At 41.9% G+C, this 14,135-nt stretch overlaps 1 protein-coding gene across 6 annotated transcripts in view; it reads left to right on the plus strand.

Moving 5' to 3' along the window:
* The window catches only part of FMN1 (formin 1), a 430,195-nt gene that overhangs the window by 311,638 nt on the left and 104,422 nt on the right, over window positions 1–14,135 (plus strand). For all 6 annotated transcript variants that reach the window (XM_043548088.1, XM_043548089.1, XM_007069366.4 and 3 more), the window contains 2 exons: window positions 7,883–8,012; window positions 12,518–12,664. In XM_043548088.1, the coding sequence (XP_043404023.1) occupies window positions 7,883–8,012; window positions 12,518–12,664 (277 nt within the window). The remainder of the gene's footprint in view (window positions 1–7,882; window positions 8,013–12,517; window positions 12,665–14,135) is intronic.

Here is a 14,135-nt window from a genome sequence, read left to right on the forward strand (position 1 = left end):
TACCTCCCGTTCAGTCCATGCTGGAGCTCTTTTGCGATTCTGGGACTCCATCATGGTCACCTCTGTTGATGAGCTCTGCATGGTCACCTGCAGCTTGCCACGCTGGCCAAGCAGGAAATTGAAATTCAAAAGTTCGCGGGCCTTTTCCTGTCTACCTGGCCAGTGCATGTGAGTTGAGAGTGCTGTCCAGAGCGGTCACAATGGAGCACTCTGGGATAGCTCCTGGAGGCCAATACCGTCTAATTGCATCCACAGTATCCCAGCAAGGCCGATTTCAGCGCTAATCCCCTTGTCGGAGGGTGGAGTAAGGAAATTGATTTTAAGAGCCCTTTAAGTTGAAAAAAAGGGCTTCGTCGTGTGGACGGGTGCAGGGTTAAATGGATTTAATGCTGCTAAATTCGACCTCAACTCCTAGTGTAGACCAGGGCTGAGTGAAATAAATATAAGCACATTTTATGTCCTGGAAAATATGAATCATGCTTAGTGTTCTGGAATTATAAGAGGCCATGCCTAGTTTTGTAAATCATGGTGGGGAGGGGTTGGTCCACATTAGTCACCCTGTCAGTTTCATGCTGTCATTGTTCTGTAGTTAAAAATGAGGCATTTTAAAGAAACCAATTATTGTTGGTAATTCCAAATAAAATGAGTCTGCTTTTTCACCATCTCGTCTTTACCAAAACAGTTCTTATAATCCTTACCTAATTATCCCATGATTTCCCCTGTTATTGAGAGATGTTGATTAAGGAGACTTTTCTTTTTTAAATGTTGCTTTAAAATGAAATAATCAACCAGTGGTCAGGAATTAGGGCCTGCAGCTGAGCCTGGGACCAGTTAGTTGACCTCAGCTGAACACCTCGATAGACCAAACCTACCAGGCCTGCTCTGAAGCCAAGGAACAGCAGCCCTGGCTGCTGTTCAGTGCTTTTCTTGCAGCTGCAGTTGCTCCTGTGCCTGCCTTGTTCCCAGCCTTGCTCCTGCCCTGCTCCAGTCTGTTCAAGAGCTGGTCTCCTGCTTGGTTCTTGACTCTGGCTCTGACTACTGACCTCTGACTCCAGCTCTGACCCCTAAGCTTGATCACCCACTGCTGCAACCACTAGGCCTGACCACCCACATCCCAGTCCGTGGCAGTTTGAGCATCCTCCTTCTGAAAGAAGGGACAGGTTCTGCTAGCAGAATGGATACTGCTAGGGCCAGTGTCTCCCTGTCGGAGATAGTGAGTCTCTTGCAGAACCTGCAGACTCAGGTTGCTGCCCTGCAGGCCCAGAGTGTGGCACCTAGGCATAGGCTATGCCACCTGCAGCTCCAACTCCAGCCACTCGAGAACCAAAAATTTCCCTGCTGGACGAGTTAACTGGCGACCGTAGTAAGTTCCTCAAGTTTCTGAATTAGTGCTGGCCCTATTTCTGTTGCACCCTCAGTCATTTCCCCTGTCCACTCCTGAGTAGGACTTATCAGCCTGCTGACTGGAGAGGCATTAGCCTGGGCCTCTCCACTGCTGGAGAATTTGAGTCCTCTTCTGAGCCAATTGAGAATTTTTGTTCAAACCGTGGCGATGATTTTCATTGACCTGAGTCGCATGCGTATGGAAGAGGCTGCTCTCCAGGCATTGCTGCAGAGGCATTGTCCAGTTGCTCATTATGCCGTGGAGTTTCGACACTTGGTAGCAGCCACCAAATGGAATGAGGCTATGCAGCACTAGCACTGAGCAGGAAGCTCAGCTCAGATGATGAGGTCAAAGACGAGTTGGTGTAGATGGAGCCTCTGACAGGTCCAGATGCCCTAACTGAACTGTGCATAAAGACTGACAACTGCCTGATGGAACACGACCAAGTAAGAAGATTAGCTTCCTGACCCTACCAATCACTCTGACTCCAGCCAACCAACCTTCTGTGCCTTCCCCACAGCCTGTGTCCATGCAGGTTGACCATGCTGGGCCCCGCTTCTCTAACACAGAGGAAAACAGGCCTCAGGCCTGTGCCTATACTGCGGAGAACTGGAACACTTAGCATTGACTTGCCCTGCAGAGGCCCAGTCTGCAAGCACCCAGCTCCAATAGAAGGTTTGGCATTCTCCCCCTTGCTCTGGTACCCTGCACCAACATTTATCTGCTGGTACTCTGGCGCCTCAGGTAATTTAATGGACTTGAATTTATTTGAGAGTATAATGTCATCACCAAATGCAAAGTTTCCCTGATTTAATAGTGTCCATTGATGGACCGCCCCTCTCTTCAGGCCACCACTCGCCTAACTGCCCCTTAGAGGTCACTACCCTTCAAGGTCATCAAGAAATTCTTCAGTTTGGATTGATCCATATGCCACATTCTCCTATGTTCTCCTCTGTATTCCTTGGTTCATTGCCCATGATCCATGTCTCTGCTCGCAAACTGACATGGTGCATTTTAGTTCACCATACTGCTGGGATCTTGCCTCCCAAAATCCAACCACAGAGATAAATACTCTGCTTCTTTGCCTGTCTCCCAGGAGATTCCAAGACAGGGGGCTTAGTCTAAAAGGATCCTTCGCAACCCCTATGGTCTCTTCAACAGTCCCAGTGGTACATGCCAAATATCAAGACTTTTTCTAACATATTTGACAAAAAGAAAGCTGACATCTTGCTACTTCACTGTATCTCCGACTGCCCTGTTGACCTCCAGCCTGGAGCAGTGATCCCTTTTGGGTGTATCTGTTCTCTCTCAGAAAATGAGTTATAGACTGTCTGAAGCTATCTCCAAGAAAACCTGCAAAGGGGGTTCATCCATCTCTCCAAGTCCTCAACCAGGGCTTTGATTTTCTTTGTGGGTAAGAAGGATGGCTCCCTGTGGCCTTGTGTGGATTAACAGCCATTAAACAGTGTTACAGTCCAGAACCAGTAGCCTTTACCAATGAACTCTTTGAGAGACTCTGCTTCACCAAGGTCTTCACCAAGTTGGACCTTTGTGGAGCTTGTAACCCAGTTCGGATTAGAGATAGAGATGAATAGAAGACAGCCTTCGCACTTGGTATGGACACTTTAGTACTTGGTTATGCTCTTCAGCTTGTGCAACACTCTGGTGACTTTCCAGTGCTTCATTCATGATCTCTTTAGGGACATGCTGGACCAATTTGTGGTTATCTACCTCAATGAGATCATTTTTACTGAGGATCTGGTTATCGTGATCAACATGTATGCTGAATCTTAGAAAGATTCTCCTAAAACCACTTGTATGTGGTGCTCGAGAAGTGTGAATTTGACCAGGACATGACTGAATTCCTGGGGCATATTGTCTTCCCCAAGGGACAAACTATGGACCCACGCAAAGTGGCATCCATGTCATGGTTGATTTCCTAAGATGGTGCACTTTGTTCTGTGCCATGCCTTCCCTACTGTATCAGAAACAACATGTCTCTTCCTAGAGAATGTCTTCCGTTACCATGGATCACCAACTGGCCTCATGTCGGATCAGAGCTCCTGTTCATCTCCCCTTTTTGGTGGGTATATCTACGATTTCTTGGCATAGAGTCCCTCACCTTTTCTGCCTATCACCTGCAAATCAATGGGCAAACAGAACGTATCAGCCAGATTCTAGAATGGTATCTTCACTGTTTTTTTAATTACTAATTTTCCTTGTGGAATTTGCCTACAATAATGCAACCCACGCAAACTTCATTCTTTGCTAACTATGGCTTTAAACCTTGTTTTCATCCAGACATACCCACGAGTTCCCAGGTACCTACCACCATGGACTTGGCTACTCACTTGCTCGAAGTGCACCAAGAATTCAAGAAAAATGTAAGATCTGCTAAAGAAGCTTATAGCACCAGGCTAACCAGGGTCACCAAACTTCCCCAACCTCGTTGTAGGGACAGAGTTTGATTATCCACCCAGAATCTTAAGGCCCATCAGCCAAACTGGATTACCAGTACCTGGGCCATTTCAAGATCTTGGAACAGGTCAATCCAATAACATGCAATCTGCAGCTACCTGAAGCCCTAAAGATCCATCCTGTATTTTATAACTTCCTTCTAAAGCCTTTTCTGAGAACCCCTTCTTGAACCGCTCCAACCCACTTCCACCATCCATAACCATTCGAGGGCAGGAGTAATATTTGATCTGATGAATTCTTTCTTCCTAGTAAGTTAGGGGGAAACTCCAGTACCTGGTGGACTGGGAGGGCTACAGTCCAGATGTACAGGCCAGGGCAATGGTGGAGAACGTCTGTGCTGAGCCTGGGACCAGCTAGTTAACCTAAGCTGAACATCTTGATTGACCAGACCCCCTGATTGGCTGAGAAGTGTCACCAGGCCTTCTCTTTAGCCCAGCAGCTGGACCAGCCCAGCACCTGCTCCCTAAAATTCAAAGGTATCTTGACAAATTGGAGAAGTGGGCTACAGACACACAATGAAAGACAAATGTAAGTGCTACATTTAGGGGAGAAAAACCAAATTCACAAATACAGAATGGGGGATAACTAGCTTGGACACAGCACTGCTGAGAAGGATCTGGCACTCGCGGTTGATCACAACCTCAACATGAGTCAGCAATGCAATGCTGTTGCAAAAAAAGCATATGCAGTTTTGGGTTGCATTAACAGAGGCATAGCTGGTAAGTCACAGGATGTGATAGTACCACTCTACTGGACTCTGGTTAGGGTTCAGCTGGAGTTCTGCATCCAACTTTGGTCATTGCTGTATAGAAAGGATGTAGAGAAATTGGAAAGGATCCATAGGCGAGCAACAAAGATGATCAAAGGAATGGAAGGCAAGCCATATGAGCAGAGGCTGAAGGAACTGGGTATGTTTAGTTTCGAAAAAAAGGAGATTAAGGGGAGGCATGATATCAGCCTTCAAATACTTGAAAGGCTGCCATTAAAAAGATGGAGAAAAATTGTTCTCTCTTGCCATAGAGATCAGCTCAAGAGGCAATGGATACAAACTACAGCATACCAGGGTTGAGCAGGGGGTTGGACTAGATGACCTCCTGAGGTGTCTTCCAACCCTGATATTCTATGATTCTATACCAGTTTTAGATTAAATCTCAAAATAATCTTCCTAATTGTAAGAACAATGGAATAAACTGCCTAAGGGAGTGGTGGAAGCTTCACTGGAGGTTTTCAAAAAGAGGCTGGATAGCCATATATTTTGTATGGTTTAGACGCAACAAATCCTTCTTCTTGGCAGGGGTTTAGCTAAATGACCGTTGTGGCTCCGTGTAACCCTACAGTTCTATGGTTCTATGCTTCCCGCCGCAGCTATGATCATCCTGTCCCAGCCTTGTTCCCAGCTATACTTGGTTCCTGACTCCGACACTGACTCTGGTCTTTGGTGCTATTCCTGGCCTCTGATTGTTGCTCCAACCACCAGTCCTGACCACCCTCTGCTCTGACCATAACCCGAGAGATGCTCTTACATCAGTTTTATAAGCCATTCAAAATACTGCACTTTCTGGAAACTCAATAAATCAATTGTGCTGTTACGACTATCCACTCAGTCTCAATAAACGCGGACCCAGGGGCTTTTGTTGGAACTACGTTAAGCACATTCGTCCCAAAAAAGATTAAGCACACAAGAGTTCCAACCTTGTATGCCCAGATTAAAATTAGTTACTGTGGGACATAAACCTAACTTAATTTTCATTGGTAAGGCTCAAGCACAGTTAAATATGAAATGCCATATTTTTAAAATTGTTACAAATGGTAACATTATGGATTAAAATACTGTAAGTGTTGGGCTGAATTCAGTACAGACTAAAAGAAGCTTTTGCTAATTTTAAATGTTTTGAAATTCCAGAGAAACAGAAAGCTTTTCTGTTATCAATAATGGTCTCCTGCACATGTGATTTTGATTTGTTTTGCTGGCATGTTATATTTGCTATTGTTGATGTACACTGTAAATGTATCTTAGCAGTATTGCAGTGTGCCCCTAAATTATGTTTCTTGATAATAAAGTTGTTAAAATGCTAATATTCATTAGACTGGAAAAGATTTATATGTGTAATTGACCACAACATGGGGTCTTGTCTGAGGGACACAGATGCTCTAGCTTCTTTCCAAGTATTGCATTTTGGCTGAAATGCAATCTTCCTGTAGTTCTAGCTAGTACTAAATCATTGCTAGACAGGGAAATGGGAGCAAAATGCAATTTGGGGCTTTATTGCTGACCATGTTATTGACCACAGTAACTGGAGAACTGTCATTTGTTTGAAGGTAAAATATTTGCTTCTCCCCAAATTATGACACTGAGTCCTCATTCTCCCCTCTCTTACACGGAGGTATCTCCATTGACTTCAGTGGTGGTCCTTTTGAATTTCACTGGCATGAGAAGAGAATCAGTTTTGTTTCAAATTATTCACTAAACTTGATGTTTTTAGAATGTGAATAAATATAAACTGGTGCGTTATTTCTTGGTAAAAATGATAACTTCATTGTCTTTCAATTCAATGGATGCTATGATTCATATATAGTTACACTATGATGGCCTTTGGGCCTGATTCAAAGTTACACTAAGGCCCTTTTTACAGCAGTCTGTCAGGGTAAAGGAGCCATCAAGTGGGTATACATTTTATATAAGCTTTCTTTAAGGTGTCTTACACTGCCAGGGTAGAGTACCTGATATTGAAACCCTCTGTGCTTACAGTAGATCATCAGTAGAATGTTGTATTAAGGGCCATCAAAAAGTTACATTCGGTCAATGGGGCACTCCATCATATCTTGAAGTTAGGCAAACACTTACCTTTCTTAACTCCAAGCTACAATTAATGAGTGAACCCAGCGTATTCTGTCCTCTTCAAAACTTTATCCAGTACCCTCTTGCATTAATTTACACTTTTGTTTGGTTTTTGACTTTGATAGATAATCCAACCTGCATTTTATACAAAAGATGTCTGCCTGAATTGTTGTGATGTCCTCATTAAAAAAAAAAACTCTATTTACCATATGATAACTGTACAGTTATCATATTTATTTTATACTCAACATAATGGGAAAACTGTGATATCCAATATTACCCTAAGTGGCAACTGTTGGTAATGATGACCCTTAATTACAATATAGGGTCGATCATTCCACAGATTCAGACTATAGATTTTGGTTTTAAGTAACCAGGTATTGTCACTAATCCATTCCTTTATTTCAAAATAACAAAATGTTCTGTGAGACGCTTCACTGTCTCCTTTTTTTCCTGAGTTATGTCAGGCTAATCGTATTTTATAATTTGCACTTTAAAACCCTGAATCACTTGGTTCATTTCCTGGATCTTTCAAATCTCAGCAATGGCTATCCTATAGTGAGTTGACCAGAATAGAGCACAGTATCAAGGGATTTCAAATGAAGAGTAGTCATGAAAATGAAACCAGTCATGCACCTCATTCCTGCCATATGGTGTTAAAGTCCTGCCCATCTTAATTTAGGCATCTCCTTTGCCCTTAACTTGTCCTTTGTGGCCCTTTAGCAAAGGTACACCAACATTTTGGGAAACACTTGGCTAGATGATCAAAAGGGTATTTTTCTGTTTTTAATTGTTGTTATTCTGTTATACTCTTTATTTAGCAATACACCAAACAATCAAACTGATAAATCGATGTACAGAGCTGTTTTCATCCAGTAGAGGGCAGTGTTTCTCTCACACACACTCCTGTCCATAGAGTAGTGGAACAGAAATCTCCAGTTTGCTGGTCCTTCTGTTTGTCACCAACAAGCTTTGATAGTAGATCTCATCTGTTCTCTAATGTTGTGCAAAAGATCATGAAACAATTATTTTGTTCTATCATATTTCATTTACAATTCAAATAAAGAAAGATTACTTTATGTATGTGCTTTCTTTGACACTATTACTCTGACATGTTATATTATAACAAAAGATATGAAATGTAATGATTTGGTATTACAGTATAGTTCTTATTTTCACAGATTTTTGTATGAGTTATCCCAGATCCCCAATTTTGCAGAACGTGCCCAATGTATAATCTTCCAATCTGTTTTCTCTGAGGGGATAACCTCAGTGCATCGAAAAGTGGATGTTATTACTCGTGCTTCTAAGGTAGGTTCTGCCAGTCTAATGAAAGCCAATCACAAATTAAGTTTATTTAAAATACTATGTATTTCTTTGCTTCCTAAAGCTAATTGAGGTATAATATAAATACTTCGGCATTAACATTAACTTTGCAGGAATTTAAAAGCACTATATGGCTCTTACATAACAACATTTCATTCCAGCGGAATAGCAGATTTTAATAAACTTACATAGTGCTAGTCATTTCATGTAAAATGATAGATATTTTCAGTAAAGAAATTTCAAATGTTGCAAAACCGAACAGAGTCTTACAGTAACACAGAGACCAGCATCAGAGCCAACTTTAATAAATGAATTAAACTAGATCAGTAAAACCCTAGAAAATAAATAAATACATACATTTTAGAAGAAAAAGAATGGGTTCCTAGATGTTACAGTAATAGAAATAATTGATTATATGATTAGAAGAAAACCTAAACAGTGAATGGCAACCACAAGCATTCATGCAAAAGGCCAGCATACTAAATTGTCTGGCCTACCATAAGAAGAGCCTCTTCTGAACTACCTGCTGCCCCACTCCACCTGTGAGTGAAGGAGCAAGGTGAAATTGACAGGATCTGTTTTTTGATTTGTTGCTCTGCTCACATGTTGGCAAAGTGGATTTGGAGGTGCTTTAGAGGGAGAGAGCATAATCTGTGGGGAAAGTGAAGAGTCCGAAGATGGGGATAAAGCGAGAATTCAAGAGGAAAATGAGCCCCAAAAACCAATTCCAACAAGGAGACAAGCCAAAAAAGAGGAAACGAACAGTGTAGAAGAGACTAGTGTAAATATGGTTGTACCTGTGATGTCACTGAAATGTTGTTAACTGAAAACAAAGCTCCCTCAGCGCTCAAATGTCTCAAAAACTGTTTTGTATTTATTTGCAGCACTCAGATCAGAAATGTTGCCAAACCATATTCTGCCATGGCTTTAAAACAAAACCACTTAGGTAGTCCTAAAAATGAGCTTTCTTTCTTAAAACCTGAGGAATGTTAAAAACAAACAAGATTTCACACAGTATTTCCAAATAGTAATAAAAACAATGATATTGTGTGTTTATATGGTGCTTCCTATAGAATGTGCATTATAAACAATGAATTAAGACACACAGAATTTCTGAGGCACAAAGCACCTGATTCTCATTTATACTAAGGACACCACTCTGTCAATGTTAAGGGGCTTAAATTACTTTTCACTCACTTTAAGGTCCTTTTACAATACCAGGGTGGTAAAAAGTGACCTTGTGTAAATAAGAATCAGGGCCATGGAGTTTGAAAGGCTTCCCCAAAGTTACAGAGCAATTCTAAAGCAGACTTGGGAATAGCAACCAGGTTTCTTGACTCCCAGTCACTTTCTCTCCCACCTCTTCCCCTTTCTTCTGATTTTTCCCCGAGCGGGTGAAGTGTGGTCCACTGAATGCAAAATCAGGGCAGGTGTCTCTGCCTTATCTCTTACAGCGTACCCATTTTGTCATCAACTTCTCTCACCATTTACCTCACCACTGAATTTATTTTTGTTCCTTCTGGACCCAAATTTCAGTTTTTAATGCCTAGGAGGGATAGTGTATGTTTACATGGAGTCCATTCATTATCCATACTACCTTTAGGCCCTTTCTTCTTCTTCTTCTTCTTTTTTTTAAAGCAATTTAAAATGGTTTACTGCCAGACTGTGGCTTGCCCTGCCTACCTCCCATATGGTGCACTAGGTATAGACCCACTGTAACCCACACACCTTCTGGGTGTGGTGTTCTGTCCCATCTAGTGGCACCAAGACCACTTAAAGAGAGAGATAAAATGAGTCTGCTTTACAGCCTTAGCTAACAGGCAGTTGGATTTTAGCTCATGCTGTAGGGGCTCATGCACTAAGCTCCAGAGGTCCTGGGTTCGATCCTGCCCGCCATCGACCAGGGTCTGTCGACGTTACACCAGCGCAGCTTATTCTCTCCCTAAAGCAGCAGGGAAACTGGGGTGGGAGCTCGATTGTGACTCCCTGAGTCTGCCCCAGGTGCAGAACAATAATCCACTGCCCCTTTGTCTGGGCAGATAGCAAACTAACAATAAAGCCCTTTCTTATTAACATTTTTGAAATGGCTACTCTGTTGTGCAGTAATTTCCTCTTATAATTTCTTTGAATAAGAACATCTGCATCATTTTGTGTCACCTTCATAGTACAAGATACTACACATTGTACTTCATATGGATTAATACAAAATTAAAGATAACATCTCAGAAGGAGAAGACATAATCTATTCAATTTCTTCCCTTTACAGTTTGTTTTTAGGTTCCAGTCTTTGTGCTATAAAAATAAAATCTCTTAAAAAAAACTATTTGCCTGTGTTACTACAGTCTAGAGAGTGATTACAGTCTGCCATGTAAATACTGTTTAGCATTTTGATAAATAGTAATTTATATAATGCACCAGATTATAGACTGTTATATATTTCATTTTCCATGTCCATTTCATTCACAAAACACATCACTTTAATCTAGCGATGGGCCAAAATTGTAATCTTGAATCCAAACACCAACCTCTTGGTCCATCTCTGTTTTAGACAGGCAAACAATTGTGTTCTTACATTGGTATAGTATCTCTTTCCAATATTTCTAAAAGAAATTCATTGTGTGACTCAGAACCTACATGTAGAACTAGGTGAAATTTTTCAGCTTAAACTATTTTTGACAAAAAATGCAGATTTGGTGACACTGAAACATTGTGGATTAATGTTGATTTTACCAAATTGTTTTGGTTGTAAAAAAAACTTAAAAAAAATCAATGTTTCACTTTGACATTTCTTAAATGAAACATTTTGATTTTTAAATTCAAAACTGTTTGTTTTGAAATTTTGTTCAGCTTTATTTTTTTGAATTAATAAACATGAAAAAATGTCATACAGTGTTTTTATTTTGGATCAAATGAAATGTTTGACCCAGAAAAACATTTTTTTCAATTTTTCTATTTGGTGAAATTTTCAAACATTTTAATTTTCAGTTTGACCCCCAAATGAATTTTTATTTTATTTCTTTGGAATTGCCAACAAACCAAAAAATCTGGTTTTTTGCACAGCTCTACTTGTATGTTGAGTTCTAGCACGGAGAAAATTCTTATGTAGCCTTGAAAGTTAGGTTTTAAAATATGAGTATCATAGAAGATTAGAGTTGGAAGAGACCTCAGGAGGTCATCTAGTCCAACCCCCTGCTCAAAGTACGACCAACCCCAACTAAATCATCCCAGCCAGGACTTTGTCAAGTCGGGCCCTAAAAACCTCTAAGGATGGAGAATCCACGAACTCCCTAGATAATCCATTCCAGTGCTTCACCACCCTCCTAGTAAAATAGTGTTTCCTAATATCCAACCTACACCTCCCACACTACACTTTGAGACCATTGCTCCTTGTTCTGTCATCTGCCACCACTGAGAACAGCCTAGCTCCATCCTCTTTGGAACCCGCCTTCAGGTAGTTGAAGGCTGCTATCAAATCCCCCCTTACTCTTCTCTTCTACAAACTAAATAAGCCCAGTTCCCTCAGCCTCTCCTCATAAGTCATGTGCCCCAGCCCCCTAATTGTTTTCGTTGCCCTTCGCTGGACTCTCTCCAATTTGTCCACATCTGGCCTCTCTCCAGTTTGTCCAGAACTGACACAGTGGCCTAATGGGTAGTGTTGTGAATGGCAGTACTTGGTTCTGCTGTCTTATGTTACTCTAAAATTGGCATTGTGCCCTTCTATGTTTATACCTCATTGATTCCATGTCAGATTTTACTTAGATTGTAAACTCTTTTGGTAGGGTCTGTCTTTTTGTTCTGTTTGTATGGCACCTACCTCACTGGGGTCCTGTTCCATAACTAGAGCTCCTTTGCACTTTTGTAATACAAATAATAATAAATAATACTTTTTCTCAATTTGCAAATGAATGAATTGTTTTTAAACTGCCAACGCTGCATCCTGGGCTCTGGGAGTAAGACTAACTTATGTTTGGTGATTTTGTGAGAGAATGAAAGAAAGCTGCTGCAGGCCAAATTGATGCACAGTTACAACTGTGCAAGTCCACGGTCTTCTGGTTGTTCCCCTAGTAGCACCTGTTCAATCCCCATTGAAAGCTGCCTGGTTTTGTAGAGGGATGATTGAGGGAATAATTTGGACTGCAGAATCTTTACTACTGAGAATACTGAGGGAGGGGAAAAAATATCCAGCTTGACTCCTGTAGTGTCCAGAGCCCAAAATCACAAAACATCCCTTTACTTTACTTTGATGTGGAATCAGTGAGTGACAAACATGGAACCTCATAATGCCATTTTCATGACTACTGTACTTTAAGTACAAATTGTAGAAAATGGTTGGGACTCTTTCACTGGTATTATGGTAAATATTGGTATAAGTGCTTTAGGGAAATCCATATCTTTTGTCTGTCTCATCATTGTGACATTCATGGGCAACAGTAAAAGTATTGTAAACGTCTTGTACCACCTGATGTTACAAATTAGTATTCCTCTTTCAGGATTTGCTGGACATGAAAAGTGTGAAGGAAATTTTAGGCTTGATTTTGGCTTTTGGAAATTATATGAATGGGGGAAACAGGACACGAGGTCAAGCAGATGGATTTGGTTTGGAAATTCTTCCGAAACTAAAGGATGTCAAGAGCAGAGTAAGTAGTATTTTTTACTTTAAAGGGCATTTGTCAAGTGATCTTTTTCATGTTCCATAATCTGCAAAAGGTTGATCTCTCTTGCCTCTTACCATTATCTGTTTTAAACAGCAGCACACTTTGTAGATGTTGTTTTTGGAATGTTTCTCCCTTCTTTGTTGTTCTGCCCAGATCATTTGCATCACAAAGAATTTTCCTCCTCACTGACTACTGGCCTCTGTCTCTTTCTGCCCACTTTGTCCTCTGCCTCACACATGCACACATAGACATCTCCTGTCTCACCTAGATTCTGCCACTGAAAAGATTATCCTGGTGTCAAAGCCTTTTTGTGTATTTTTCAGTCAAGATTCACAGAGGGATGAAGGTTTCTCCAGTGACTGTCTCCAACCCTCACTCCTGATATTAGTTGCATATCTTTACAAAAGCCACTAGCATGTGAGGAATTACTTTGAGGGTCAAGTTCAGGAACAGTGGCTAGAAACTGGAAACCTGAAGGATCAGATTTGAGTTTATGGCTTTGGATTCTTGGTGGAAGAGTCTGCCCATGGCCTGCAAAGTGTTGCCTGTCTTCATTTTTAAGTTGGCCAGTATCACATCTTCTTCAAATAACAGTTGTAACACAAGAATTCTGAACTGCTACACTGAGTGAACAAGAAAAATCAGCCTAGATGGCCAATTCTTTTCTGAAAAACTGGAACCCCAAAGAGTCTCTGGATAGTTACTTAAGGCTTTAGTGAGGACATTTAAAAATTAGCCACTTTTGGGTCTCATGTTGCCCTACCTCCATCTGAGCAGGGATGATGTTTGATCAGATCAGCAGTGGAAAGACAAACCTTGTGGTCCTGAATGGTGGAGTGCAGTCTTGGCTGCTCTGTGCCCCTCTCATCCTCATCCTGAATGCACATGGTGATCATGCCTGGCCAGGGGAGGAGGTGGGAATTTTATAAATCTCCCTACTGCAACTGGCTAAAAAAAAAAAGTTTGGGAACCCCTGGCTAGGATGACTATATGTCCCATTTTGGGCCCATACGTCCCAATTTTTTTGGGACGATGATCAGTTGGCAACTGGTGATCAGTTGGCAAGAGCAAATGGAACCAGTGCTCAGTTTTGCCAAAAAGAAGCTTGCGGGGTTGAGTGGCAGGGCTCAGGTGGGAGGGGAGAGTGGTGGGGCTCGGATCAGCCCTGTGTAGGGCAGGAGAGGGTCTTCGGTGAGTGGCTCAGGCCAGCCTCGCATGGGGGAGGGGAGAGGGCCAGTGGGGGGAGGAGGGAGAGGGACTTGGGGGAGTTCAGTGCCACACAGGGGAGGGGATCGGGAGATCTCCATGCCATGTGGGCAGGGGAAAGGGACTGAGAGCAACTCCACGCTGGGGAGGGGAGGGGAGGGGGAAAGGGGCTCGCTCCAGCGCTGTGCTGGGTGGGGGTGGGGGTCCCTCGGTCAAATGCTGTGCTGGGTGGGAGGGGTCCTCGGTC

The sequence above is a fragment of the Chelonia mydas genome, chromosome 6 (assembly GCF_015237465.2).
Source record: "Chelonia mydas isolate rCheMyd1 chromosome 6, rCheMyd1.pri.v2, whole genome shotgun sequence".
Classification (NCBI taxonomy): domain Eukaryota; kingdom Metazoa; phylum Chordata; order Testudines; family Cheloniidae; genus Chelonia; species Chelonia mydas.